Raw genomic sequence first — 26,008 nt, 5'->3', positions numbered from 1 at the left:
TTTTCTACATGGTCGAGTGGCAAGTCTACTATTGAGTGCTCTATTTCTTGCTTGATGAAGCATGTGTAATGTCCTTATGATGTGGGTGTTGTTTTTTTGGTGAGATATTGGGGCTATCGAAGAAGTAAAAAAGGAAGAGTTTTATGGCTGTGCAGTATTTTTTATTAGGTGGGCCCTTTGGTTTGAGAGAAACATGAGAACTTTTTAAGGCTTGAACAACTCATTTTTTGTGCTGACAGAGTACTCTTTTTGGCCTCACTTAGGGCTCATTCTTTTGGGCTTTTTGTAAGCAATGTCGCTGTTCGACATTCCAAGGGATTGGGGTGCAGCACTATCATAATTGTTTTAGTTGGTTTTTGGAGTATGTCTTGTTGTCCACATACTGTACTTCTGTTTCTTTTCATTTAATGATTTTTTCTTGTCCAAAAAAAAGTGAAGGTTCAATTAGATGCTGTGAATGTTTCATCTAGGGAGAAATGAAAAGATGAAGTTAGTGTTATGGATAAAAAGTGGAGTGATGTTTTAGATGAGGAGAGTGAGTTCGATAGCACTTTTGGCTGTGTTGATCAGTTATTGTATGAGCTATGTGCACAGTATGGGTGTAATATGGACTCTCCTTTGGATGGCATCTCTCATGTCTGAAATACAAATAGTTGATGTGGCAGGGAACCATATCTTTGATGATGAAGGTCCTAACAGTTTTGGACGATAAATGGGTAGAGATATGCCCAAGGAACATGCTTGTGCTAATAGTGAGGAAAATAGGGGATGGATGAGTGCTAGCATGAGTGGTGATTATGTTGGGCTAGTGCCCATGTGATGGGACATGGTTTGTTATTAAAACAAAAATATAAAGAGAAGGGGAGTTTCAACTTTCAAGGCAAGGTTTGCATGGGATTTTAGTGCACATGGTAATTTGGAACGAAATCAATCCAAATCCATATTTGACTTTGGTTCAAATATGAATTAGTTGCATGCTTGATTGGGTGGTTCTGTTTTCAATGTCGTTTGTTCATTAGTCAGCCCTTGCTAATTAAACATGGAAATGCTTGTCTCACAAGCCTTGGCACTAAAATAGATACAACAACAACAAACCAAGCCTTAAGGGATCGATTGGAACCACTTATGGAGAAGTTCTTTTCAGAATAGGTGCTAAGTTCTGATAATAAGTGCTGACCTGGAGAAGTCCCGAAAGTCATAAGTCGCGTTTGGTTGTATTTTAAAATAAGTTGTATTTGGATATCACTAAAATTTATTATATTTGCAAAATTGACTCCCCTATGAACTGTGCCACTTTTAAGTGACCAAAAATATATCTTCCATTACTTCGCTAAATGCACTTAAGAAGTTCTCAAAAGAAGTGGTTTTGGAAAAGCAGTTTTTGCAAGAAGTGCTTGTTACAGCACGAGCCAGACACCACTTTTTTTTTTGTAAAAGTTTTTACTTTAAATGATAGATGCTATAAGCACTTTTTTTAAGCGCTGCCAAACAGAGTCTAAGTCCCACTAGGAGGGTTCAGTTACATGAATCCTTTTCCGCCAATGTACACGATCTTAGGGCAATTTACTCCGACAATTCAAGAGCTATTGTATCCTTATAATCATGTTTTAAGTTATTTTAGGTCCACCCCTACCCTTTTTATGCCACTAACAACAACTAGTTCACTTCTCACCATTGTACTATTTTGCCTACGTTGCAGATACCTAAACTGTCTTAACTGTCCGCTCCTTATCGCATCTTGTTGCTGTGCCTAACTTACTGCTAATATGTTTCATTCTTTAATTAATCTTTTAGGGTGTATCACTTATCAACCGTCCCATTCTTCTTCCCTGTTTCCTTCTTCTTTCATGATCGGCTTGGAACTCTTTAGTTTTAGGTCTTAATGCCTCACTTTCTCTTCTTTTCTCTTCTTCTTTTTGATCAGTAAAGAGAGATTTGGTGCCAGCCATGTACAAGCAAAGAAATGAGATGGAAACAAGAAGTGTTGAATTAACAGTGTGATAAAGAAGACAAGAGTTGTGTGTGTCCATGTACAGCCCACTAAACCAACTTGTAAGACTTGTAAGCCATCTATCCTTGAGGGTTGTTGAAGTATTTGATTCTTCAAAACAGTGAATGAAATTGAGGATAAAGCTTTTTTCCTTTTTCTCTTCATAGGAATATGCTTATATACGCAGATATTTTTTTCCCATAGCCAGTGCTATCCTGTAAGAGCAGTACCCAGATTCCAAAAAATACTGGTCCAGGGGCAGTAAAGCAGTAAATGGTCTTCAGTCTCGGCATATTCTTTGCATAGAAAGCATCTATTGATTAAAGTGAAACACTTTTTGTGAAGGTTTTTAAGAGGGGATCTTCTCCAAAGTTGCTTCCCAAGCAAGAAAAGCAACTTTGGTTGGCATAAGATATCTCGAAATAGCTTTTCAGGAGAAATTAAGCCTGGTGTCAGAGGCGTTGTCCCGCTGCTTGTAGAAGGAGCTGACTGTGAAGTAGCCGTTCTTTTTTGAGATTCCATATAGGCACACTCAGATTGGTACAGTTGGGGACATTTTTGCAGAAGCATCCATAGCAATCAGCAAATCCTAATTATGGGCATTTCTTACAAGGGAATGTTCCAAACTGTCCAATTGATGGAGTGGTTGGCATGCATACTCACCAGAGCTTCTTTGTTGCAGGGTAGACTTAACATAGCAGTAAATTGGGGATTAAGAGGGGATTAGCCGCACTGGCTGTCATGCTGTTAGAAAATGTTGCTCTGATTTCCAACACTGAGGTGGATGAGAGTACCTTTCCTGATCGACTCCCAAACACTTACCGCAGAGCTGCCTGGGTTCCTTCTTTGAATACCTGCCCATTGTTACTAAGGTCATAGGCAATAATCTTTCTCCACTGTAAGTCTCAACTCTCTCCAGTTCATGAATTTCCAAAGCTATTTACCAAGGAAGGCCTTGAAAAAAAATGTGAGAGATTTGAGCCCCAACTCCCAAGCCACCTCTTGGAATTGGTTATCTAGCAACTTCCCATTTAAATAAATGAAAATTGAAAATCTCCGCCATATTTCCTGCAAATACATCTTATTTTGAATGTCTTCTAATCTATTGGCCCTGAAGCGAGGAATAGGGAAGAGAGACACAATTACACAAATTAAATTGGAGGTTGGAGATATTGCTTTGAGAGTGAGTCTTTCACCTTTAGAGAGATAATCAGATAATTTAGTGCTTTGAGAGTGAGTCTTCCACCTTTAGAGAGATGATTATGCTTTTTAAAAATCTTTCAGAAGGAGATTTCCAAATCCTTTTTCCTCAAACTTGGTGCTGAGAGAGACCAAGTTAATTCAAAGGAGAGGTCTCTAGCTTGCAACCCATGATACCAGCCAAGAACCTTTCTTAAATTTACTTTTAATATGGAAACTGAGTTCTGATTTCTCTTCTTCTTTCCCAACATAGCTTGTCTTCTTCTTCTTCTTCTTCTTCTTTTGCAACCTGGTTAAACCCTGTTTTCCTTTATTTATTTGTTTAATTTTTAGTCTCGGTGCCTCACTTCTGAGTTCTGATTTCTCTTTGTTTTTTCAGCCTCAATTCCTCACTTTTCTTCTTTTTCTTTATCTTTGATGATTAGGTTGAAATATTCTCTCTCTCTCTCTCTCTCTCTCACACACACACACACACACACACATTCTCTTCTTTCTTTCTTTCTTTCTTCTTCTTTTAGGAACTGTTCAGACTTCTCTTTTCCTCTTTTTTCTTCTACTTCGTTCTTCTTCTATTATTGAATCTTTTATTAATTTTGAAAGTATTAGTACTAATGTATTTACAAATTGAGAATCCCTTATGCAGCACATTTTATACACAAATACAATAAATGTGCAATTCCACCTTCATTAGCTGTGCGCCTGCCATTCAACAACTATGGTGATGATAACACCCATTATAGGGTGTATGATGGTTTTTAACACCCACATGGTAAACGCAGGTAACAAGTTTAGAACCCAAGACCCCCCAACCACAGAACAGTGGGGGAGTGAGGATTGAATTCTAGACCTTTTGGTCATATAGGCTTTGATACCATGTTAGATCATTGATTTACCTAAAACATAAGGTGATAGGTGGTGGCCAGTCTACCCCTCATATGTTACCCTAGTCCTCCAGCCAAACAAATGGAGTTTTTTAATCCCATCCTTACTGCCCTGAAAAGAATCCCTTTGAATATTGCTGGAGTAGTAAAGAGACCTGAAATAGGCCAACTATTTAATTAAAGTGAGTTTGGCTGTGTCTGAAAAATGTGTCTTTTCCAGCTTTCAAGCTTTCTTTCTGACCTCCCCACCACACTGACAAACAGATTTATATTTGAAGGAGGTCTTGAATGGCAAATCAAGGTATGCTGTTGGGAGCTTACCTGCCTTACGTCCAAGATTAGCCCAAGGCACCCAAATCCCCCACATTCCTCACTGGAATAAAACACTTCTTTGACTTTCATCCTTAACATAGAAATAGCTTCTAACCACAAGAAAACACACCTTAAATAACAATGATGCTCCTCTTCAGCTCCATAGAAAATAATGGTGTCATCTGCAGATACTAAATGGGAGACGTCCAGCTTTATTTGCCTAAATCTCCACTTGCTTTCCCTAAATCATCATCTCGACCCCTCATGCAAACCTCCCAATCAACACTAATAGAAATGAAGCTCTGAAGGTATATGATATAGCCATATAGGGTTTATACAGATCTTCTCCCTTTCATTGGCTCTCCTTTGCCTCCAATATATCACTGGGCAAAGGAAGCCTTGGAGTGATGTCTCTATATGGCTTTCCTTCGTTGAATGGCAACAAAATCCTCCCTTCCTCCATAATCATCTAAAGACTTGCTCCATAGACCTCCAAACCTTTTTTGAATCAAGGTTGGGCTACCACACACCCCCTCAACTATCCTTGTTGTAAAGAAGCCATACCTTCATAAATGAGCAACTTTCATGATTTCTATTCATGATTGCACTGAAGACCACCTCATCACATCACCTAAAGCGTTCCCATGACTTCCAACTTGACAACTTGGTTAGAAAATGATGGATCCATTGTTGACCCCCTTGTGCAAAGAAGAATTTCCAGGAGAACCTTTATTGCATACAGCTGTGTTGAACTTGCTCATGTCCAATTTGCCAATATCAATGAGGTTCTCCCAATCTAAAGGGAATCCTAACTCTCGTGTTGCCTTATGTTTCTAATTGCAATTGAATCATTGTTTCAAAAATGGAAGGCATAAATGTCAAGCGGGGATTTTTTTTTTTAAAATTTAAATTTAAATTTTTTTAAACCTTCATGAGGTGAGGGTAATCCATTCATTCTACGAAGTATTTAGAAGCTTAACAATTGATGTATAAGATGGGTTTATGGCTCTATAATCCCAGAGGAAACGAAGTTAGACATGATGGTGGTAAATGGCGAAGAAGGCCTAGTGAGAACAAGCACATTTAAAGTGCTTGGTGAACCATGATGGAAAGGGTTTAAATAAGGGTTTCCTTGGTTAATTCTTATAGATTTTTACTTCTCTTCCTCTTTTTATTTTGATTTTGTTTTAAAAAAATTTTGGAGGACTTCCTCACCTCACCTTAGTTGTTATTTATCTTGTTTCTCTTTTAGTACATCTTCTCTTCTTATAAAAAAAAATATTAAATAAACAAAATCACTTCCTAGGTCCACTTCTACTATGTGTTGTATAGTATAGATACCAAGGTTTTAGGTTTCAATTTCAACTAAAATTCTGAGGCTTCATATTTATGAAAAACTTAATGAAAAATTTGATGTTGATGTCAATATGATTTTCAATCTTTATTTTATTGTTTTAAAAAATGGATATTAGTAGTAAGAAACTATTTATAGATATAATAATGCAGGTTAGTAAAGTAAAATATTATAAATGAAATACATTGAGGACAAGTATATAGTGTATTCAGTGCAAGATCCGTGCTATAATAATCATTTTAAATGGTTTATAAAAGTAAATTTGGCTTGCAGGGTAATGGATGGGATGCTAATTTGGGGTTGAGATGTTGTTGTGAGAGTCCTTGGAGGGGCATTTCACATTTATACCTTATTTTTATTTCTTATACTAAATTTGTTGTGGGTAAGGATTGTGTTCAATTTTAGGGAGACATTTGGGTGGCGGCATGGTCTTAAATTTCCACGAAATTGTTGAAATTTCTGTCAAAATTTCCGGTTTCGTCACCCTCGAAATCGAAATGGCACTCGATTTCCGTCTTGCATAATATCCGTCAAAATTTCCATGAATCATCCGAAATTTATTGAAATCTCGAAATTTTAGCGAAACTTGTCAAAATTTGAACTATGCAATGAAATTTCCCAAGAATGCAAATGAGAGATTTAGAAGTTAAGTGAAATTTCTCTCTTAATTTATTTTATTTATTTTTATCGAAACAAAAGATTATTACAAGTGCTTTTGAAATTTATGAAAAAGTAAATTTACAACAACATTTTATTTAACCATTCATTTCTAAATTATCATTATTTGTATAATAAATAATATTCAAATGGTTTATGAATTTCATTTGTATTAACTAATCACTAAATATGTTTAATGGACATTTTACTTGTAATATATTAGTCCTAAAACTTACATTGTTATGTCTATTAATCATTTCTAAAGCTTTATAAAATAATTCCATGCTTACTACTTATTTCCATTATTTTTTCAAATCGAAATCGAAATTGACATCGAAATCAAAATTTCCGTTGAAATTTTCGTACTTTTGGAGCTTCGAAATTTGAGTCAAAATCAAAATTTAAGACCTTGGGTGGCGGTTCTTCACTTTGCACTTCTTTTCCTCGTTTGTATAAATTTTTCTCGTTGCATGATGAATCTCTTTCTTCACTCTTTACTTCAAAGGAGGAGGAAGTCTCTTATTGGGATTTTATTATTTTTGTTGGAAGGTAGTCTTCCCTCGGATAGAAGGGACTATTGTTTGTGGATTCTCAATTTTTTTTTTTTAAGTATTTTTTTGAGCATTTGATCCATAAAAACATGTCCTTCCTGCTTCATAGTTCTATATGGATGGCCAAAGTCCCCTCAAAGAAGGATTTTATTTGGTTGGCTCGTCTTAATAAAGTTCACACTAACAATTCGTTGCAGAGTAAGAGGCCTTTGAAGGCTCTATCTGCGGTTTGTGTTTTAATGGTTGAGAATCTATCTCTCACCTGTTCATCCTTTGATCTTTTTTTGTGGAATACATTTTTTGGCTTATTTGGAAAGAGTTGGATGTTTTCAGAGTCAATGAAGGATTTATATGCTCCTTTGTGTATTTTCTTGTTCTCTTCAATAAAAATCTCTTCTTTTTTGATTAAAAAATAATTATTTTAAACATACTCAATTAATATAAATGAAATTTATAGATCATATAAATACTAGTTATTATGTGGATACATCAATTTTAGACATAAAAGGTCGAACAACATGTTGTAGCTAATATCTAAGTTCAAGCTTGCACAAAATTTTAAAAATTTAAGATTGGCAGTTACTATTCATATTTGTCTTGTAATAATAATCTTTATTTTAAATAAAATAGGGTCATTTTTAAGAAAGAAATTTCAATCTTGGGTTTTGAATTTTAAATTCAATTTAAAAAAAAATTGTTTCTACCAAATTTCGAAAAATTTTGTCGAAATTTGGACATCTTGGTAATTTTTTGATGATTGGTGGAAATATCAACGGAAAATTTTTGTGCGATAAAAATTTCAAAATTTTTTTATTGATGGCTCTCTCTCTCTCTTTGGCTTTCGAAATTAGCAAGCAATCTTAAAGGAACTAATTCAGATTGAAGGAAAGACTTTCGATCTAAGATTGGACAAGGTGGGAGAGATTCCATTTCTATTCGCGTTCAAGAACATTTTTGGCATTTGGTGGGTTAAACTCTCAAAGGAGACTTATTTGGTTTATGGATGATCTATTAGATATTGTTCTGTTGGAAAGGGGCTCTTGAAATGTTCGTATTGGAAATATATAGTTCTAGATTACGATTAGTTGGGATGAGGGTGGGGAAGTATCTAGAGTTAGGTCTGGGGTGGAAAGGTAAGAATTTTTCTGTGTTTATTCCTGGTGGCGCAATAGGAGTTGGTTGATGAAGCTTTGCGAGTAATTTTTGCAAATTAGCTTAGGAGTTTTGTAATGAATCTGGAGGCAGCGGCGCTGTAAGTGCTTTAGTTCCTAGATCGTGGGATCAGGTGGTGATGGAAGGGTAGATAGGTGAAGGAAAGAATGCTCGAGCAGAATTCAACGAGGAATGTAGGACGTGATGTATGGGAAATAAAAGCTGTGCTTTCGGTGTGGGGGCAAGCTGTAGTCAAAGGATTTTAGGGCATTGATCCCAGAAACAACCATAGCTTGATCAAAGTTGTATGCTTCTAATGCTAAGGCAGTTGGGTTCATGTTGCTAAGGGGGCTAGGGTTCCATAGGATGCTGTGAAGCCTGTGATACTAGCGGAGGTGGCTAGGGCTATGCTTGGGGAAGAGGAAGCTAAGAAATTTGGGCTGGGCCACTTACTCCTTGTTTTGGATGTGGGTTGGCAATTGAAAAAGGAAGAGCCTCCTTTCTAACTAAGTTGGGCCACCTAGTTGATGACGTCTATAATGTTATGGGCGTAACTTTGGATGCTAAGGATGGGTCACCTCATTTGTGTCTTTTGCAAAAGTGCCAAGTCTTTGATGGAAAAGGGTGACTAGGGCAATCTCCTGGTGGATCCTATTACCGGATAGGTCCAATCATGGTCTTAAATTTCCACGAAATTGTCGAAATTTCTGATTTCCATCACCCTCAAAATTGAAATGGCGGTCGATTTCCAGCTTGCATAATTTCCGTCGAAATCTCAATAAATCATTCAAAATTTATCGAAATCTCGAAATTTTATCAAAACTTGTTGAAATTTGAACTATGTAATGAAATTTCCTTGAAATTCAAAAGAGGGATTTAGGAGTGAAATGAAATTTCTCTTTTAATTTATTTTATTTATTTTTATCGAAAAAAATGATTATTACAAGTGCTTTTGAAATTATATGGAAAAATAAACTTACAACAACAGTTTATGTAACCATTCTTTTCTAAATTATCATTATTTGTATAATAAATAACATTTAAATGATTTATGAATTTCACTTGTATTAACTATTAATTGATTCACTAAATATGTTTAATGTACATTATCATACATATATGTTTGACGCACATATAATATTACAACTTCTCCACTTTATACACAACATAGATGTATTTACTTATAATATATTAGTCCTAAAACTTACACTATTATTGTCTATTAATCATTTCTAAAGCTTCATAAAAGAATTCCATGTTTTACTACTGATTTCCATTATTTTTTCAAATCGAAATCGAAATTGACATCGAAATTAATATTTTTTTCAAAATTTACGTACTTTTGGAGCTTCGAAATTTGAGTCGAAATTGAAATTTAAGATCTTGGGTCCAATTCCTTAGTGTTAATTCATAGAAGCAGAATATGGGGGAGTCGGATCTTCACCAATTTGTTAACAAAATTTAAAGCCTTTCTCCAGCTCGTAAAGACTCATGTGGAACCAGTCTTAAATGTCAATGAGATTGTTGAAATTCCCATAGAAATTCTGGTTTCTATCACCCTCGAAATTGAAATGATAGTTGATTTCCGTCTTACATAATTTCCGTCGGAATTTTGACGAATCATTTTAAGTTCATCGAAATCTTGAAATTTTAGCAAAACTTGGTGAAATTTTAATTGTAGAATGAAATTTCCTTGGAATTCAAATGAGAGATTTAGAACAACAACAAGAAGAAGCCTTAAGTCCCATCAAGATCTTAAATTTCGATTTCGACTCAAATTTCGAAGTTCCAAAAGTACGGAAATTTTGATTTCGATTTCAATTTGAAAAAATAATGGAAATAAGTAGTAAGCATGGAATTATTTTATAAAGCTTTAGAAATGATTAATAGACATAACAATGTAAGTTTTAGGACTAATATATTACAAATAAATACATCTCTGCTATATATGAGGTGGAGAAGTTGTAATATAATATGTGCATCAAACATATTTGTAAGATAATGTCCATTAAACATATTTAGTGATCAATTAATACAAATGAAATTCATAAAACATTTAAATATTATTTATTATACAAATAATGATAATTTAGACATGAATGGTTAAATAAAAGGTTGTTGTAAATTTTCTTTTTCATAAATTTCAAAAGAACTTGTAATAATCTTTTGTTTCGATTAAAATAAATTAAGAGAGAAATTTCACTAAACTTCTAAATCTCTCATTTGCATTCCGGGGAAATTTCCTTGCATAGTTCAAATTTTGACAAGTTTCACTAAAATTTCGAGATTTCGATAAATTTCGGATGATTAGTTGAAATTTCGACAGATATTATGCAAGACGGAAATCGACTTCCATTTCGATTTCGAGGGTGACGGAAACAGGAAATTTCGACAATTTCGTGGAAATTTAAGACCATTAGTCCCACTAGGTGGGGTCGGCTACCTGAATCCTTTTCCGTCAATTCACCCGATCATGAGCGTTTTTCTCTATTAGATTAAGGGCTATTAAATCCTTCCTCACTTCCTCATTCCAAGTTATTTTAGGCCTACCCCTACCCCTTTTCATGCCAAGAGAAAAAACAACTAACTCACTCCTCATAGGCGCTTTACTAGGCCTGCGTAGCCCTTCTCATTGTATCAAACATATATTGAACAATGTCATTAAGGAATACCAAGGTGGTACTCTCGCAACTAAGTCACCTAGACAACCTCTTCTTCACTTGCATTAAGGCTTAGGGGGATGGATTGTACCAGGGTGGTCTTTCACATTAAAATTGATTATTACAGTTGCAGTGTCTTATAGCATCTAATACAACGCTAGCATCTAATACAATGCATATGATACAAAACAGTTTTTCTCTAAAATGACATGCATAGGCAATATGTTTTATATCTTGACCATTTTTTATGATACCAACCTGATAAATTATATTATATATGATACACGATATGCGCTGCGGTTACATACTGCCATAGTGCACGCTTTGAAATTGTCTTATTATGAGTGAAGTTGATCTTTTATTGTTTCACTGATTCTTCAAGATTGGATGATAGTTTCACAAGGCTTGCTTTTTTTGGTGCCTTTATAAAATAATAATATTCTCTGTAAAATGCTCAGAATCTAATGCTATTTGGTTAATCCATTTTTACCCATTTTCTTATATTGAAAGGTGCATAGAAAATCCATAAGGCTAAGTTTATGAACTTGTACTTTGTAACTGAAAACGCTGGATCCTCTGTAATTGCTGTCCCATATGGATAATGAAAGATTATAGTGACATAGGGTGAACTTGAATAATTATTTTTAATAGAAAGATCGGAAAGCTCATAATTTTTATGGTATTTTGGAGATTTTATGTGCTTTGTTAATTGTTGTACTGTGGTGATTGGTGAATGACCAAAATGTTTTAGCATGTCGTGGCCAAACCTATTTCATGGTTGTTATGGAGTAGTCAGTATTTGGTGCTTAATTTGTCATGTATATGAACATAACTTGTTATGTGTTTTAGTTGCTTTCTGGTAAATTTTATTCCATATAAATTTTAAATTGATTTTGAAAATTTGGGTATGCATACAAATACAAGATAGGATGTCTACTATGAAAAAAATAATGAAATTGATGCCCCAAAACAATACATATGTTGACAGCTGCAATTATAATGATGTTAACAATAATGAACTTTTGCTTGAGTTGCTTAAATATAAATGTAGGAGTTAAAATTTTGTAATAATTTTCATTTTCTATTGATTATTTTTTTAAAATAACAATAACAATTTTCTTTGTTCTTTTCTTCCTGACTGACAATATTCTTTATTTATTATTGTCATTTTTACGTGGTTTGAAAATATATTTGGAGATATTTAGTTGTATTTTTTTATTTATCAATAGTGCATATATTCTTTTGTACTAAAACTGATAGTTGCAGACTTATTAAATTACTAAATCCAATATTTTTTTTTCTTTGCTTCCCCTAACAGTCTGAATTTAATTAGCTATTGCATAATTGTATTGATTGAATGAGAAACTGCTCATTATTATTATTATTTTATGTCCAATTATTACCTATGAATATTTATTGATACAAAGCTAAAAACTGCATAATTGTGACATTTCAGGATATTAGCTAATTCCAAGCCTTGTCCAAAGTGCAAACGGCCAATTGAGAAAAACCAAGGTTGTATGCATATTACCTGCACTCCACCTTGTAAATTTGAATTTTGCTGGTAAGTATATACTCCAACTGTCAAAATTTAATTGCACTTGGTAGAGTTAGTCTTTCTTCCACTTGTATCTTGGCTGACTTCTCAGGAACATCTTTAGTTACGAAGTTTAGAATTTTTTTTATCCATCTATTCATCAACTTTTTTGATTAACTTATGCTTTCAGGCTTTGCCTCGGTGCATGGACAGACCATGGTGAGAGGACTGGTGGTTTTTATGCCTGTAATCGTTATGAGACTGCAAAGCAAGAGGGAGTGGTAGTATAATTTTAGCTAGTCATTCTGCTGTGACATTTGGACATTTTTCTTGATAAGCATGCACGACAACCGCATTACCATAGGGACAACTCATTTTATTGGATTCTTGCACTGCTTGCAGTATGACGAGTCCGAGAAACGGCGAGAGATGGCAAAGAACTCTTTAGAGAGGTATACCCATTATTATGAAAGATGGGCAACCAATCAATCGGTATGTGCTGTTTTGTTGAATCTACCTTCATTGCTCCAATGTTGACATGGATTCTTGTAATTGAAGAACTGTTTTAGCCAAAAGCCAAAAATATAGTCTTTTTCTTATCATGTTCATCAACTTATATGAATATTTTAACATTTATTCAGTCACATTTTAAAATATATATATATATATATATATGTGTATCTTTTTTTTGGTTGCAGTCTAGACAAAAAGCACTTGCAGACCTACAGCAAATGCAGACTGTGCATGTAAGCGAACTATTGTACAATATCTAACTCTCTTTTTTTTCATGATTGCCACCCCTTCCCCCCAAAAAAAAAAAAATATCCCAGCCCCACACGCACAAACAAAGGGAAGATTGAAAAAAGGCAGAAAAAAGTAGATGATGGCAGAATTTTACTGGATATGGTTCAGTTATTGTAAACGTCATGCATGAAGAATACCTCTTTTGGGCTTTTTGAACTCTGCACATCCAACCTTGCATCTTAGTGTTACTTTGTTAGGAAATATGAATATATGGTTATGCCATCTAATGTTCAAAGCATGTTGATTTTGTGCTTACTGCAGAACTTTTTTTCAATGTTTCTCAAGAGGCACAGTGCAGTTTTTGGTCATTCCCCTATTATATTTGAGTCCGGTCTTATTAGATGGGTGTCCATGCCCTTTAGGTTTGAGAGTGATTGTCTCATTTTGGTTTTGCAGAGTTGGTCTACTCATGGTGGGAGGAGGGTTATTGTGTTATGAAGAAATTGAGGTTTAACGAGTTCAAATTGAAAGCTTGGAACTTGGAAGTATTTGGTGGTATGAGAGTTAAAAGAGTAATGTCTTACAGGGCATTGGTGGAGTGGATAGGATGGAAAAGGAGTGTCCTCAATCTGAGGATTTGGTTGGTAGAGGAGTTGAGTTTTTGAATAAATTTCATAAAGATTATTTTTAAGAGGGTGGTAATTTGGAGGCAAAAGGTGCAGTGAAGTGGTTGAAGGAGTTTGGTATGAGGAGGAATTATTGACGAACTAGAGATATATTTTTGGCACCCGCCCGGGGGGGGGGGGGGGTTGGGGTTTAGATTTGGTGAGTTTGAGGAAGGATCATATCGTTATTGACGGGGATATCACTGATGTTTATGTGAATTTATTTGGAGGAGGATTTCTAGAAGAATTAGACTGTTGCCCAAATTAAGAGGTCAATGCTTTGTGGCTAGAAGGACCATTGGAGGACAAGGACGTGAGATTGATTGTGTTTTGAGTTGGAAGAGGATAACCATCTGGGCTGACTGTTTTACTATGACTTTCTTTCAAGGTTTTTGGGATGTCGTTTAGTGTGTTTTATGGAAGTGATTAATGAATTTTATGCTAATGGTCTGGCAGGGATGAGCTCTAGTTCCACCTTTGCCTCGCTTGTGTGATTTTATTTTATTTTATCAGAAAAGATAAAATTTACAATAGGGCACCAAGGGGGTGCCACCCGTGTACAAATAAAAACAAGAAAAATCACTTGCAATAAAAGGTGTGAAAAAAAAATTCAAAACTTGTGTGTGATTATAGGTGGAGGGGTTGGCACTTGTGTGAAGGAGATTAGGGTGGATTCATGCACTTTCACTTGTTGATGATACTGTTTTTTTCTCTCTAAGGATATATATAGCTCCCCATTTTTCCCCTTCTGAGGATATAGATAGCTTCTCAAATGTTTGTAATATTTTTGCAAACTTTTGGGAATGTTTTGGCGGTGAGGATTAATTATCCCAGATTGGGAGTGCGGGTATCAATGTTGACTTGAGCATTCTTTCCATTTTTTTGTTGGTTGGCAATGTTTGGTATTCTAGACTGGCTTGTTATGCATTTAGGTGACTAAACAATTAAATCTCTTAGAACTATCTAATTTCTTTCTTGTTTTGCGACTCATTTTTTTCCTTTGTGGTAATCCTACAATTGTGTCCTTTTGGGACCCAGTAGTGAGGTCTCTTAGAAGTTGGAATGGTATTCTAGACTGGCTTGCTATGCATTTAGGTGTTCGGCTAATGGCTCTTTCAAAGGAGTTTTATTGACTGATCTGCTGGGTTTCTTGCTCAAATTTTATGTCTTTGTGGCAAATGACGAGCTAGTTACCTCCAGCTGAGTTTTGATTTTGGCCTTGTGGCAAAGTTTACATTATTTTTTGCATTATTTTTTGCGTTTCTTCTTTTTAACTCAATTATGTTCTTAAGGTTTTTTTTTTCATGATATTTTCTAGAATAGTGAACCAAACAGCATTCCATCCAACTCTTTTGTACTCATTTTTTCCTGACTTAGATATCTAATGTATTTTTATATACTTGTAGAAGAACTGTTGATTTATCTACTTTAGTGCTCAGAGAAGCTGACTAACAAACAAGTCTGAGTTACAGCTCAGATTCATGGCAGAGTGTTTAAAAGCTTGTATATTTAAAAGCTTTCTGGCGACTTATCCATATTTTTTTTCTCTATTCTTTCTTTTTTTCTTTCTTTTCTTTTTGGGTGATAGCTTGAGAAGCTGAGTGACAAACAATGCCAACCTGAATCACAACTAAAGTTCATAACAGAAGCCTGGCTACAGATAGTAGAATGTAGGCGAGTTCTAAAGTGGACATATGCCTATGGATATTATTTGCCTGAGCATGAACATGCCAAGAGACAGTTCTTTGAATACCTGCAAGGTTTGTCATTTTCTCCATAGGAAAAAGCTAAAATGTTAATGCTGTTTATGTTCTTGTATTGACACCATGCTTGTTCTGCAGGTGAGGCTGAGTCGGGATTGGAACGACTTCATCAATGCGCTGAGAAGGATCTACAAAATTATCTTAATGCGGAGGGCCCATCAAAAGATTTCAATGAGTTCCGCACAAAGCTAGCAGGACTGACCAGGTGATTTCCTACTAAAAGTTCTTGTTAAGATAGCTTTCTGTTTGACTTGAAAGTCACTAGAAGTCCAGAAACCAAATTTAGTTGGTATTTACGAGCAGCATCTCAAGAATATGCAAGCATACCATTTTGAGTTGAAGATATTTATGGTGTTTGAGATAAATTTGAGCATTTTCAGTTCTGCATTCCTGAAGCCAATCCATTCCTTCTTATTGATTAATAATAGTAGGACTCCCCCTTGGAGTCCTTTTTCCTCTTTCCTTCAATTTCAATGCAATACTTGTAGTTATGTGTGTGTGTGTGTAGCTCATCCGAATTGAAACTACGAAATTGGTTTAGATGGTGTAGTTATATTGTACTTTATTTTTGAAGAAAATTGGTTTAGATAGTGTTGCGTGTTAGAAAAGAGAGAAGAGGGTGAAATTTCTGTATAAGAGAGTGAGAGAGAGAACTAGCAAACTAACATGCATTTACTAGAGCCTGCTCCTAATTATGTTCTATTAAACAATATGTATTTATATGACAAATATACCCTTAACACTCCTCAAGCTGGAGCATATATGTTATAGTTCCTGGCTTGTTACAAATGTAATTTACTCAAGAATTTCCCAAAGACTTGGTAAACAAATCTGCAACTTGTAGATGTGACTGGCACTATATGAATCAGATTTTTTTAGAGTTTCCCTTGAATAAAATGACAATCAACCTCAATATGCTTGGTTCGCTCTAGGAAATATTGGATTATATGTAAATATAAATAGCTGCTTGATTATCAGACATTAAGTTCATATGTTGAGTACTAAAACAAAGATTTTTAAAATTGAGATCCTATGTGGGATCAGAGGAAGAGTTAGCAGGATTGGATAGAGGATCATAAGATTCTACCAGCGATATGAAATGGATTATAAAAATGCATTTCTTTTTCATAGATTTGAATATTATGAACCTAAACAATTATCTAGTGATTGCTCTAGACTAGTAAAATAACAAGTTGCTTATATGGTAGAGCCGTCATTTAACAATGGGATCACATGTTTAAATCGTTGCATTCCTGAATCAAACCAGATTATAATTAAAATGGGATAAATACTAGAGAAAAATTTGACGAAAGGAGAAAGCATAAATTTTATTACAAATTAGTCAAGAAACTGCTATACAACACAAACAAATATGAAATATATGAATAAAAAACAAAGAAAGGACAAAATCCAAACTATCAAGCTAGCTCATTAACATTTGTGTTAACATTCAAGCAACTGTTTGGTTCATTAGTTTCGTTGAGATCATCAAGCCCATCATCAAAATCATCATCATCATTATTGTCAAATCCATTACAGCTCATTGGGTTTGGGGAGTAGCTATTCCTTGAAATAAGATGGAATATAGTGAAAATTTTGGAAATATACATAATAGTTATTCCTCGTATGTTTCTTATATTTTATTCAGCATGTAATAAAAAGGGAGTAGACGTTTCCATGATGAAATTTGAGAATGGTTATTCCTTCTTGTGGACTCATAAAAAAAATGACATTGTTATTTGCTTTATGGTATCAACATAATTTGTTGTATAATTAATTGTAACTAACTTATTATAACTAACCTATTCGTAAGAATAGACATTCCGTGAACCAAACATAGGGTTAGTGTATTTAATATCTGTTTATATCATCAACGTAGGTTTGAACCACTTATGGATATCAATCTAAAAACAAATATTTGAGTCCATAATTTTTTTTTTCCCCCAAATATTAAATGAACCAAATCACTTCCTAGGTTGCCCACTCATTGTACATGTTATGCAGGACAAACATCTAGCCCATAGGACATGTAATTTGGAAAAATTTGAGAATAATGTGTAAGATCTTACAGTCATACTACAATCCTAACCTTCCCACGGATCCTACAAATCCTACTTAGATCCTACCAATCCTACTCTGATCCTACCAATTTGTGATTTCATTTAGGATCATTTTGGTGTAGGACGATACTATGATTTGGGTCACAACTTTAACAGCCATGCTTAAAACCAAGTTCTTTTGACACGTGCCTCAACCAAATCAACTGTCATGTGGTTTGTGCCATCTCTGTATAACAGCAATTCATTTCATACTTTTCCATGACACCAAGTTGCTACCAGAGAAAACGCTAGCTGATGGTGGATCTTCTATCCTATGGAGATCCAGCCCAGTGTCTTCATAACCCTCAGCCTGAATATGACTATGGTTTCCATTGAGCTAATTAGGTCCTGCTGTATTCTTTGAGATGCCTCAAAATCCAAACAACTGTATTCCAATGTCTAGTTCCCAAGCATCAACAATGTAAGGAGCCATACTTTTCTGTTCGACCGAGCATAATTCAGTTTTCAAACTAATCTTTTATCTTTTCCAGTGTCATCTGTCAGATACCAACTCACCCCTAAGTTCTGTGTTTGGACACGTGGGAATATCATATTTTGCGAGATAGAGAAACATCATGATGAGATATACCAACCGCAATGCCTAAGACGCATCTTAGTCGACCAAGAATTAGTTTGAAACTTATTTTGCGTGAGCATTCTTGACTCTTGAATTCTGTATCATCATCCTTTATGATCACAATTTCATCTGCAATGAATCAAGTTATTTGCCTGCAAAACTATGACGGTAAAATGCGGATTCCCCTTGAGCAAACTGCATAAAAACATCATTAAACTTGTCAAATTTCCTAAGATACCTTTTTTGGGGGATAAGTAATGACCGTACTGAATTAACCAGCAGTACAGTACCGAGGGGGTGCCCAACCCTAGTACAACAAAACAGTTGTAAAAATCCGAGGAGTCCAATCAATAAGTTTTGGTTTAAAGAATTCTGAAAATGCAAATGTGTTTGACAGTATATTCTTAGTTCTTAGTACCGGCAGCTGTTCTCCCACAAAGACTTTTATCTCTCTCCAGATTTTCCACAAAACATAATGAGGGGTTATAATCCCAGGTTTCCTTAGCTCTGGCATGAAGTCTGCAGCTATTCCAAGACAGAAGCAGGGATTTCACAAGCTCCAGAATCACCCAAGCAATGTTAAACCAACTCCCAGCCAGACTTCACAGTTCTCGCAAACAAGCCATGCAGTAAAAGATGGTTAGGGCTTTATTCTGCTGACTTGCGCATAAAACACAGATTGATCAAGATAACCGTTTAAATTGTGTCCAATGTTTTAAAAGGTGAAAAGCATAAGGCGAGACGTTCTAACCCTTAAGAGGCAAGGCATAAGCCTTAAGGCGTTGGGGCATAAGCCTTTTGAGAATTTTATTTTTAGATAAAAATATGTTAATAAAATCAATATTTTACCAATAAAAAAAATTTAATAAAATCACAAATATAATGTTAAAAAAATCATATATATTTGCAAACTCCTTGTTGGGCATTCAAAAATTGCTAACTTTATTTCATTACATAAACCATGACAAAAGATAGCTATAACATTAAAAAGCTCAAATTATTTTCCAGATTTAAGATACAACTCAGTTATTTTGGAAAGGTTGAGGTTCAAGAGTGTGCAAAATCAACTCGTATTTTGACATTCCTTTTCTATATACACAAGGTTAAAATTTTCTAGCCAAATTTAACTTGAGATTCACATGCCTAAAATTCGTAAGCCTCAACTAAAAAGGCGCAGAAGGCGTGCCTTTTGTACTAATGCGTAAGCCTTAGTGTGCAATGTGTTAACTTTTATGAGATTTGGCATTTTGGATTGAGCTTCAAGGCGTTTTAGGCCTGCCTGAGAGCCTTGATTGAGCCTTTTAAAACTTTGATTGTATCTAGTTAGAATCGTTCCCCAAGAAGGCTCCCAAAAAAAAAAAAAAAATCTTTGAGGTCTTAATTGTCCATACTATTATCCAAGGGAAAAAATAGGTGTGTCAGCTTTTTAAAAGCTTCTAAAATCTTTTGACAATAAGAATATTTCCCTTAGTTCCCAGCCTTACTGCTTCATCCTTGTAGGTTCTAATATTTGCATTGTAAAGATCGCCCAACAACAGATTTGCCTCCTGCAAGGTTCCTGCCCAGAGACAAAGTTAAACCATTGTCTCTGTTGTAGCAGATACCTGCAACCAACTCACTTTACTCCGTGCAAGGTTATATGAAAGAGATGGATAATTTTCTTTTTAAGGCAGTGTCACCGCACCAAATATCAAGCCAAAAAGAATTTATTCCCACTACGCACAAGAAACCCAACAAAGTACGAGGCGGGCTTGTTTCCCAAGTGTGATACACTGATACCTTCAAAAGGCTGTAGCCATAATTAATATTGACCTCCCCAGTGAACCCCATGATAAGAATGACCGTCTTCCACGCTCCACAGTCCCTGCGGCTTTGTTTCAAACTTCCAGAGCCATTTCCTTAATGCTGCCTTGGTAAAGGTTTGAAGATTTCTTTGACTCACCCCTTCACTGTGCGGCAGGGAGCATAGAGGTCCCATCCAATCAAGTGGAACTATTTCTCTTCCTCCCAAAGGAATTCCCTTTGAAGATTCTGAAGTCTTCTTTCCGTGGCTCTTGAATGGTGAAATGAGACAAAAAAAGTAAGTTGGACGGCTAGAGAGGTTACTCTTAGCAATTGTGTGCCACTCTTTGAGAGGTAAGACCTTCCCAATCGGCTACTTTTCTTCCAAATCTGTCAATTTCTGCATTCGACCCAGAGTTGGCCTTAAAGCTAGAATTGGAAGACAGAAGTAGATTGTGGGAAGCCCTCTCACTTTAGACTCAAATTATTGGCAATTCGCACTACAGTTCCCGCCTTGCCAACCGGAATTACTTTGCTTTCCTAAAATTAACCGCAAGTCCAATAAAGCTTCAAGCCATGGGATAGCTTTAAAGATTCTCTCTCCTGATATATGCATGCTTTGTTTTGATTGTTCAAAAGCTGTTTCACATTTTTTCTCGTATTTCAATTTTGCATGGAAGATTTGGAAAGCTATTCAATTATTTTGGAGAAAGTTGGGTTTGTCCAAGGACAGTGGACTTGGCAGTATCTTTTGTTGGGTTTGGTAGAAAGAAGGGAGAATTGCATTATGGAATTGTACTTTATTTGCAGTTTGTGGAAGGAATGCAACTTGCATTTATTTTCAGGGAAAATTTATCTTATTTGCTGGTGTGGGAAAAGGTTCTTTTTTTTGGCTTCTTTATGGTGTGTGGGCAATGGAAACTTCAAGGGGATGTGTTTTTCAGATGTTCATGATTGGCATTTTCTTCTTAAGGCATGCTGATTCTCTTTTGGTGCTGGATGGGGTGGGGCTCTCAAATTTCATTAAGGAGATGTCTTCTCTCCTGGTTGTACATTCTCTCTATCTAATGGATTTCCTTCTCTATCAAAATGAAAAAAATTTTGAGCCAGGGGAAGATGCACCTGAGGTATCTGAGTTGATTCTCTTTGGCCTCACAAAAGATAACCATACCCTCCATGAAGAGGAGATGAGAATTCTCTGAACAAGAAGGGCTTTTGTGCCCAAATTTAAAACACCAAATAAAGCCTCTCTTGGTAGCCGCCCTCAACATCCTTGAAAGAGCTTCCATTGCAAGAATGAGTTTATGTGTGTGTGTGTCTTTTTTTTTTTTTAATTTTCTTTTGGGGGGTTTTGGGGTTGGGTTGGGGGGCGGGGGTTTGTGGGGACTAGGCTTCTAGAACTGAGAAGGAAGCCTTGAGGAGTTCTAGTTGTGGACACACAGAAGGTTGCAATCCACCCACCAGCTGCCAAACCCCATTTTCTTAAAATCTTATGAGGCCTTTTTGTTGTTATTATTGTTGTTTTTATTAATATTAGTGCTGTTGTGATTGTTATTTTTTTCATAAAATTGTTATAATAATAAATTTATAGTACTACTATAACTATTATTTTTATTTTTTGTTTATTATTGTTGCTAATTTGCTATTATTATAATTGTTGTTATTTTTTTTTTATTTGTATAATAATAATTATTCTATTGCTGTGTGTTGTTGTTATTATTATTATTATTATTATTATTATCGGCACTGATACGGTTGAGAGACAGTCAGCTTGTGTTATTTTGGAATGTGTTTTAGTAAGTTCATAATTGTCTTTCAGAAAAAAAGGAGTTGGTAATGAAATTATGATTCCTACTTGTAGGACTGGATCCTTGATTCCTTGGAAAGAAGCAGTGATAAGAACAGGGAAAAAAAATTTTGACTGCATCTTTTGTTTTAATGGTATTTTTTAATTTATTGGGGCGTAGTCTGGATGTTGGATAGATTAAGATCTTCGTTTAATATAATTTTCATGTAATATCATCTAATCCCAAGTGAAATTTTCGATCTAATTTAATAAACATTTCCTTAAATTTAGGAGAATATTTTGTGCAATCTGGTTGTGTATGAAGTACTGATGCTGACAAGAGATAATGACTTAAAAATTTTTATAGAAAAAGAAGAGATTTTATTGAAGAGGAGAGAGTACAAAAAAAGGAGCATAAGAAATCCTTTGTAGAAAATGTAACAAAAAAAAGGGAAAAAATATTGCAGTGCCCTCCAGTTATGCTGCATGTCTGAAAAGGACATTAGGTCAAATAGTGGATGTCGTCCTACCCCAAAGATAAGATGATGGCATCTTCTTTCCTGTGAATATTCGTGTGTTCTGGTCCAGACAAATCTCCCACACAACAGCAAAGAACCTGCACCTCCGCATCACCAAACCATCTATACTCCTTCCAAAACTAGAAAAAGAGATCTCCAAAGTATCCTCCAATGACTCTGAACCATGGTCTTAAATTTCCGTGAAATTGTTGAAATTTCTGTTGAAATTTCTTGTTTCCGTCACCCTCGAAATCGAAATGGCAATTGATTTCCATCTTGCATAAAATCTGTCGAAATTTCAACGAATCATCCAAAATTTATTGAAATTTCAAAATTTTAGCAAAACTTGTCAAAATTTGAACTATGCAATGAAATTTCCTCGGAATGCAAATGAGAGATTTAGAAGTTAAGTGAAATTTCTCTTAATTTATTTTATTTATTTTTATTGAAACAAAAGATTATTACAAGTGCTTTTGAAGTTTATGAAAAAAGAAAATTTACAACAACATTTTATTTAACCATTCATGTCTAAATTATCATTATTTGTATAATAAATAATATTTAAATGGTTTATGAATTTCATTTGTATTAACTGATCACTAAATATGTTTAATGGACATTATCTTACAAATATGTTTGACGCACATATTATATTACACAGCATAGATGTATTTACTTGTAATATATTAGTCCTAAAACTTACATTGTTATGTCTATTAATCATTTCTAAAGCTTTATAAAATAATTCCATGCTTACTACTTATTTCCATTATTTTTTCAAATCGAAATTAACATCAAAATCAAAATTTCCATCGAAATTTACGTACTTTTGGATTTTTGAAATTTGAGTCGAAATCGAAATTTATGACCTTGCTCTGAGCACATCCTATTCTCTCCAAAAAAGACCAAATAAATTATTCCCACGCTCCATGAAAAAGAGCAGTGAAGGAATAAGTGAGAAGTAGATTCTGAACTGTCAAAACAAGAGGCATAAAGCCAGAGACCAGGAGTCCTCAAAACCTAAAGAAAAAAGAAAGAGAACATAACCAGGTCAGTAATTCCTAATTCCACCCAATCATGGTTAATATCAAAGCAGAAGCCCTTGAAACAGCATGCACTATAAGCCCTAAGCAATGTCCAGTACCACACCGTGTCCCAAAGTTACACCAAAGATGGTCTCTTGCCAGAAAATATTCTAGCATTCTGTTCCAACCAAAATTCCCATAGAACAGCTAAGAGCACACTTCCACAGCTTCCCAGCTTCCTTCCTTTCCCAAAACCAACAAAATAATTATTCAGAAGCTCCTCCATCAACTTGGGACACACCCACCCTTCCACATAACCCAAGAACATAAGCAATGTAGAAACAAATGAGGGACATTCTCTGAACTACTCCCACACAAGAAACACACATATGGAGCCCTCCAAGGGCTATCAGATGAGCATTTAAGCTGCCCCAAGTTAACATCCTGCCAATTCTCCTTGAAACTAAAATTACTTTTAATAACCCTGTGACTAGGGAAACTGCCACAACCTTTAACCCAAAACGACTGTTTTTAGACACCAAATTACCAAGACCCAGCTCTTCCCCCTCCTTAGTCCTACGCATTTCCTTCCACTTAACCAAGTGATCTCTCCTCTCCCCTTACACCTGACCAAAGAAAATTCCTCATAATACTCTCAATCTTTTGAAATGCCCCTCCTAAAATCATAGGAACAAGGTTAATAAATACAAGGAAAGCACATCTTCCTTTCTTCTCGTTTCCCTTGTATTTTTTCCTTCCTACCGAACACCATATAAAAGTGAAGAAATTGTTTGGTACAGATATGCTTCCTCCTCTTCTTTTGCTATATTTTTCTCTGCTGGATACATCGAAAAAATTTTGGCAGACTTGTTGCACTGTTTTATCCTGTGTTAAGTTTATGTTGCTGTGTGATACATAGAGTACGGGTTTTTGTCATCTTGAAGGGCTTCATATCTCTTCTTTTCATCCCTCATAAATCTTGACTTTCTCAACCAAAAACCTAAAAAGGAAGGCAAAATAAAATTGTGATAAATTTTGCTCTTCCTTGTATTGCACACACTTCATTTTCAGGGTAGTGTTTTATAAAAATGTATTAGATAATGCATTTTTACCTCCAGAACAGAATATTGTTTAATCCACGATGGAGCCATTCAGTGACAATGATGCATCCTAGGAAGCACCAATACTGACATGATACTGACTTGTACATCATAATCGAACATATATATATATCGTCCTTATGAGCTTGGTGATGTCATGTAACTCACTTGTACATCATAACTGAACACACACACACACACACACACACACACATATATATATATATATATATTATATTGTTGATAAAAATGCCCTTGCAACGTTATCCTAGAGTTTATCTTTATTTTTCCCCTTCTTCATTTGCCAGTTGGTTTTTTTCCTTTTCTATGTTTTTAATTGCAAACCAGATTTCTTTCTTCTCTGTCTAAAATGAACATCATAGTAAAGTTCTTATTATTTTATTGCATTCCATTGCCAACAGTGTTACTAGGAATTACTTTGAAAACCTGGTCCGAGCTTTAGAGAATGGTCTGTCAGATGTAGACTCCCATGGTACCTGCAGCCGGATGACAAGCTCAAAGAGCTTGGGAGGTGGGAGCAGCAAGGGAAGAGGTGGCAGGGGTAAGGGAACAGGATCCAGATCAAGTAGTTCCAGTAGAAACCTTGACGACTCAGGCCGCTGGTCTTGTGAATACTGTACTTTTGCCAATGTAGGGTCAACCACCGTCTGTCAGATCTGCCAGCAACACCGGTAAACCTCATCTCACCAATATACTTGCACTGGGATATTCCAGTTTTGCTCGGCTGGCTGATCCCAGCCCCCAGTCTCCTCCTGAAGCATTTCCAAGACATGACTGGTTCTTCATGTATTAAACCACGGACATCTTGATAAAAGGAGAATGGACTGGATATAGAAGAGACGAGGGTACAAAAGAGAAAAGGTAGAAAGCTTTCCCCATGTTATGTTTTCTTGTATTATGTTGTATATAGCTCCCAAGTATTTACATGATCCATATCAGGAACAAAAGCAAATGCATTTATCTATAATATTCCAGCATTTAGCTCCTTTGTAATGAAAGGGAATCGAAATTCTGGAATTACACTTGGGGGGGGGGGGGGGGGGGGGGGTTATGTTGCGTCAGCTGGCAAAATTGAATAAGGAAATTTCGTTTACCCTTCTGTATCGTAAAATATTCTACTATTTTAAACATTTTTTCTTGGTTTATTTCTTCTGTTTTCCAGAAAGACTGGTGCAAGTTGTTTGTGATACGTCCTTAATTAAATTAAATCCTAATGGGTGTGGATTGACGTAGCTACAGTTACTGGATCAATCTCCTCTATCTGGAAGGATGGTATAGTTCAATACAATCTTTTGAAATCATTTTAGAGGGAAAGTACTAGTGAGGTTTTATATTTTTATTATTTTATTATTTTTAATTAATTTTTGGCCGCAGTCTAATACTGTTAATATTTAGTAATATTAGGTACAAGATTCTGCCAGAACGTAATGTGGTTAGCATTACATCTAGACAGTCAACAGTTTTGTGAATTGATGCAGTAGATACTCTCTTCAGATTTCATGCTCGGACTATTGGTGAACTGCCACTAATGGAGTTCTTGAGAGGCCTCTTTGCCATTACAAATAACAAGAGATAGTTCACGGATTCAAGGGAAAAGTGTGTTGGTACCCATGACATAGGGATAGAATATAAAA

The 26,008-nt window shown here is 35.3% G+C and overlaps 1 protein-coding gene across 2 annotated transcripts in view; it reads left to right on the top strand.

The window, feature by feature from the left end:
• LOC131154262 (probable E3 ubiquitin-protein ligase ARI8) overlaps positions 1-25,383 on the top strand; it is a 73,033-nt gene extending 47,650 nt beyond the window's left edge. For both annotated transcript variants that reach the window (XM_058106925.1, XM_058106926.1), the window contains exons 8-14: positions 12,214-12,321; positions 12,485-12,575; positions 12,697-12,786; positions 12,993-13,040; positions 15,292-15,463; positions 15,545-15,671; positions 24,776-25,383. In XM_058106925.1, coding sequence (XP_057962908.1) covers positions 12,214-12,321; positions 12,485-12,575; positions 12,697-12,786; positions 12,993-13,040; positions 15,292-15,463; positions 15,545-15,671; positions 24,776-25,049 — 910 coding nt within the window. In that variant the 3' untranslated portion in view covers positions 25,050-25,383. The remainder of the gene's footprint in view (positions 1-12,213; positions 12,322-12,484; positions 12,576-12,696; positions 12,787-12,992; positions 13,041-15,291; positions 15,464-15,544; positions 15,672-24,775) is intronic.
• The last annotated feature ends 625 nt before the right edge of the window (positions 25,384-26,008 follow it).

The sequence above is a fragment of the Malania oleifera genome, chromosome 4, assembly GCF_029873635.1.
Source record: "Malania oleifera isolate guangnan ecotype guangnan chromosome 4, ASM2987363v1, whole genome shotgun sequence".
Classification (NCBI taxonomy): domain Eukaryota; kingdom Viridiplantae; phylum Streptophyta; class Magnoliopsida; order Santalales; family Ximeniaceae; genus Malania; species Malania oleifera.
The sequence above is the reverse complement of the archived record's forward strand: the minus strand, read 5'-3'. Positions and strand labels throughout refer to the sequence as shown.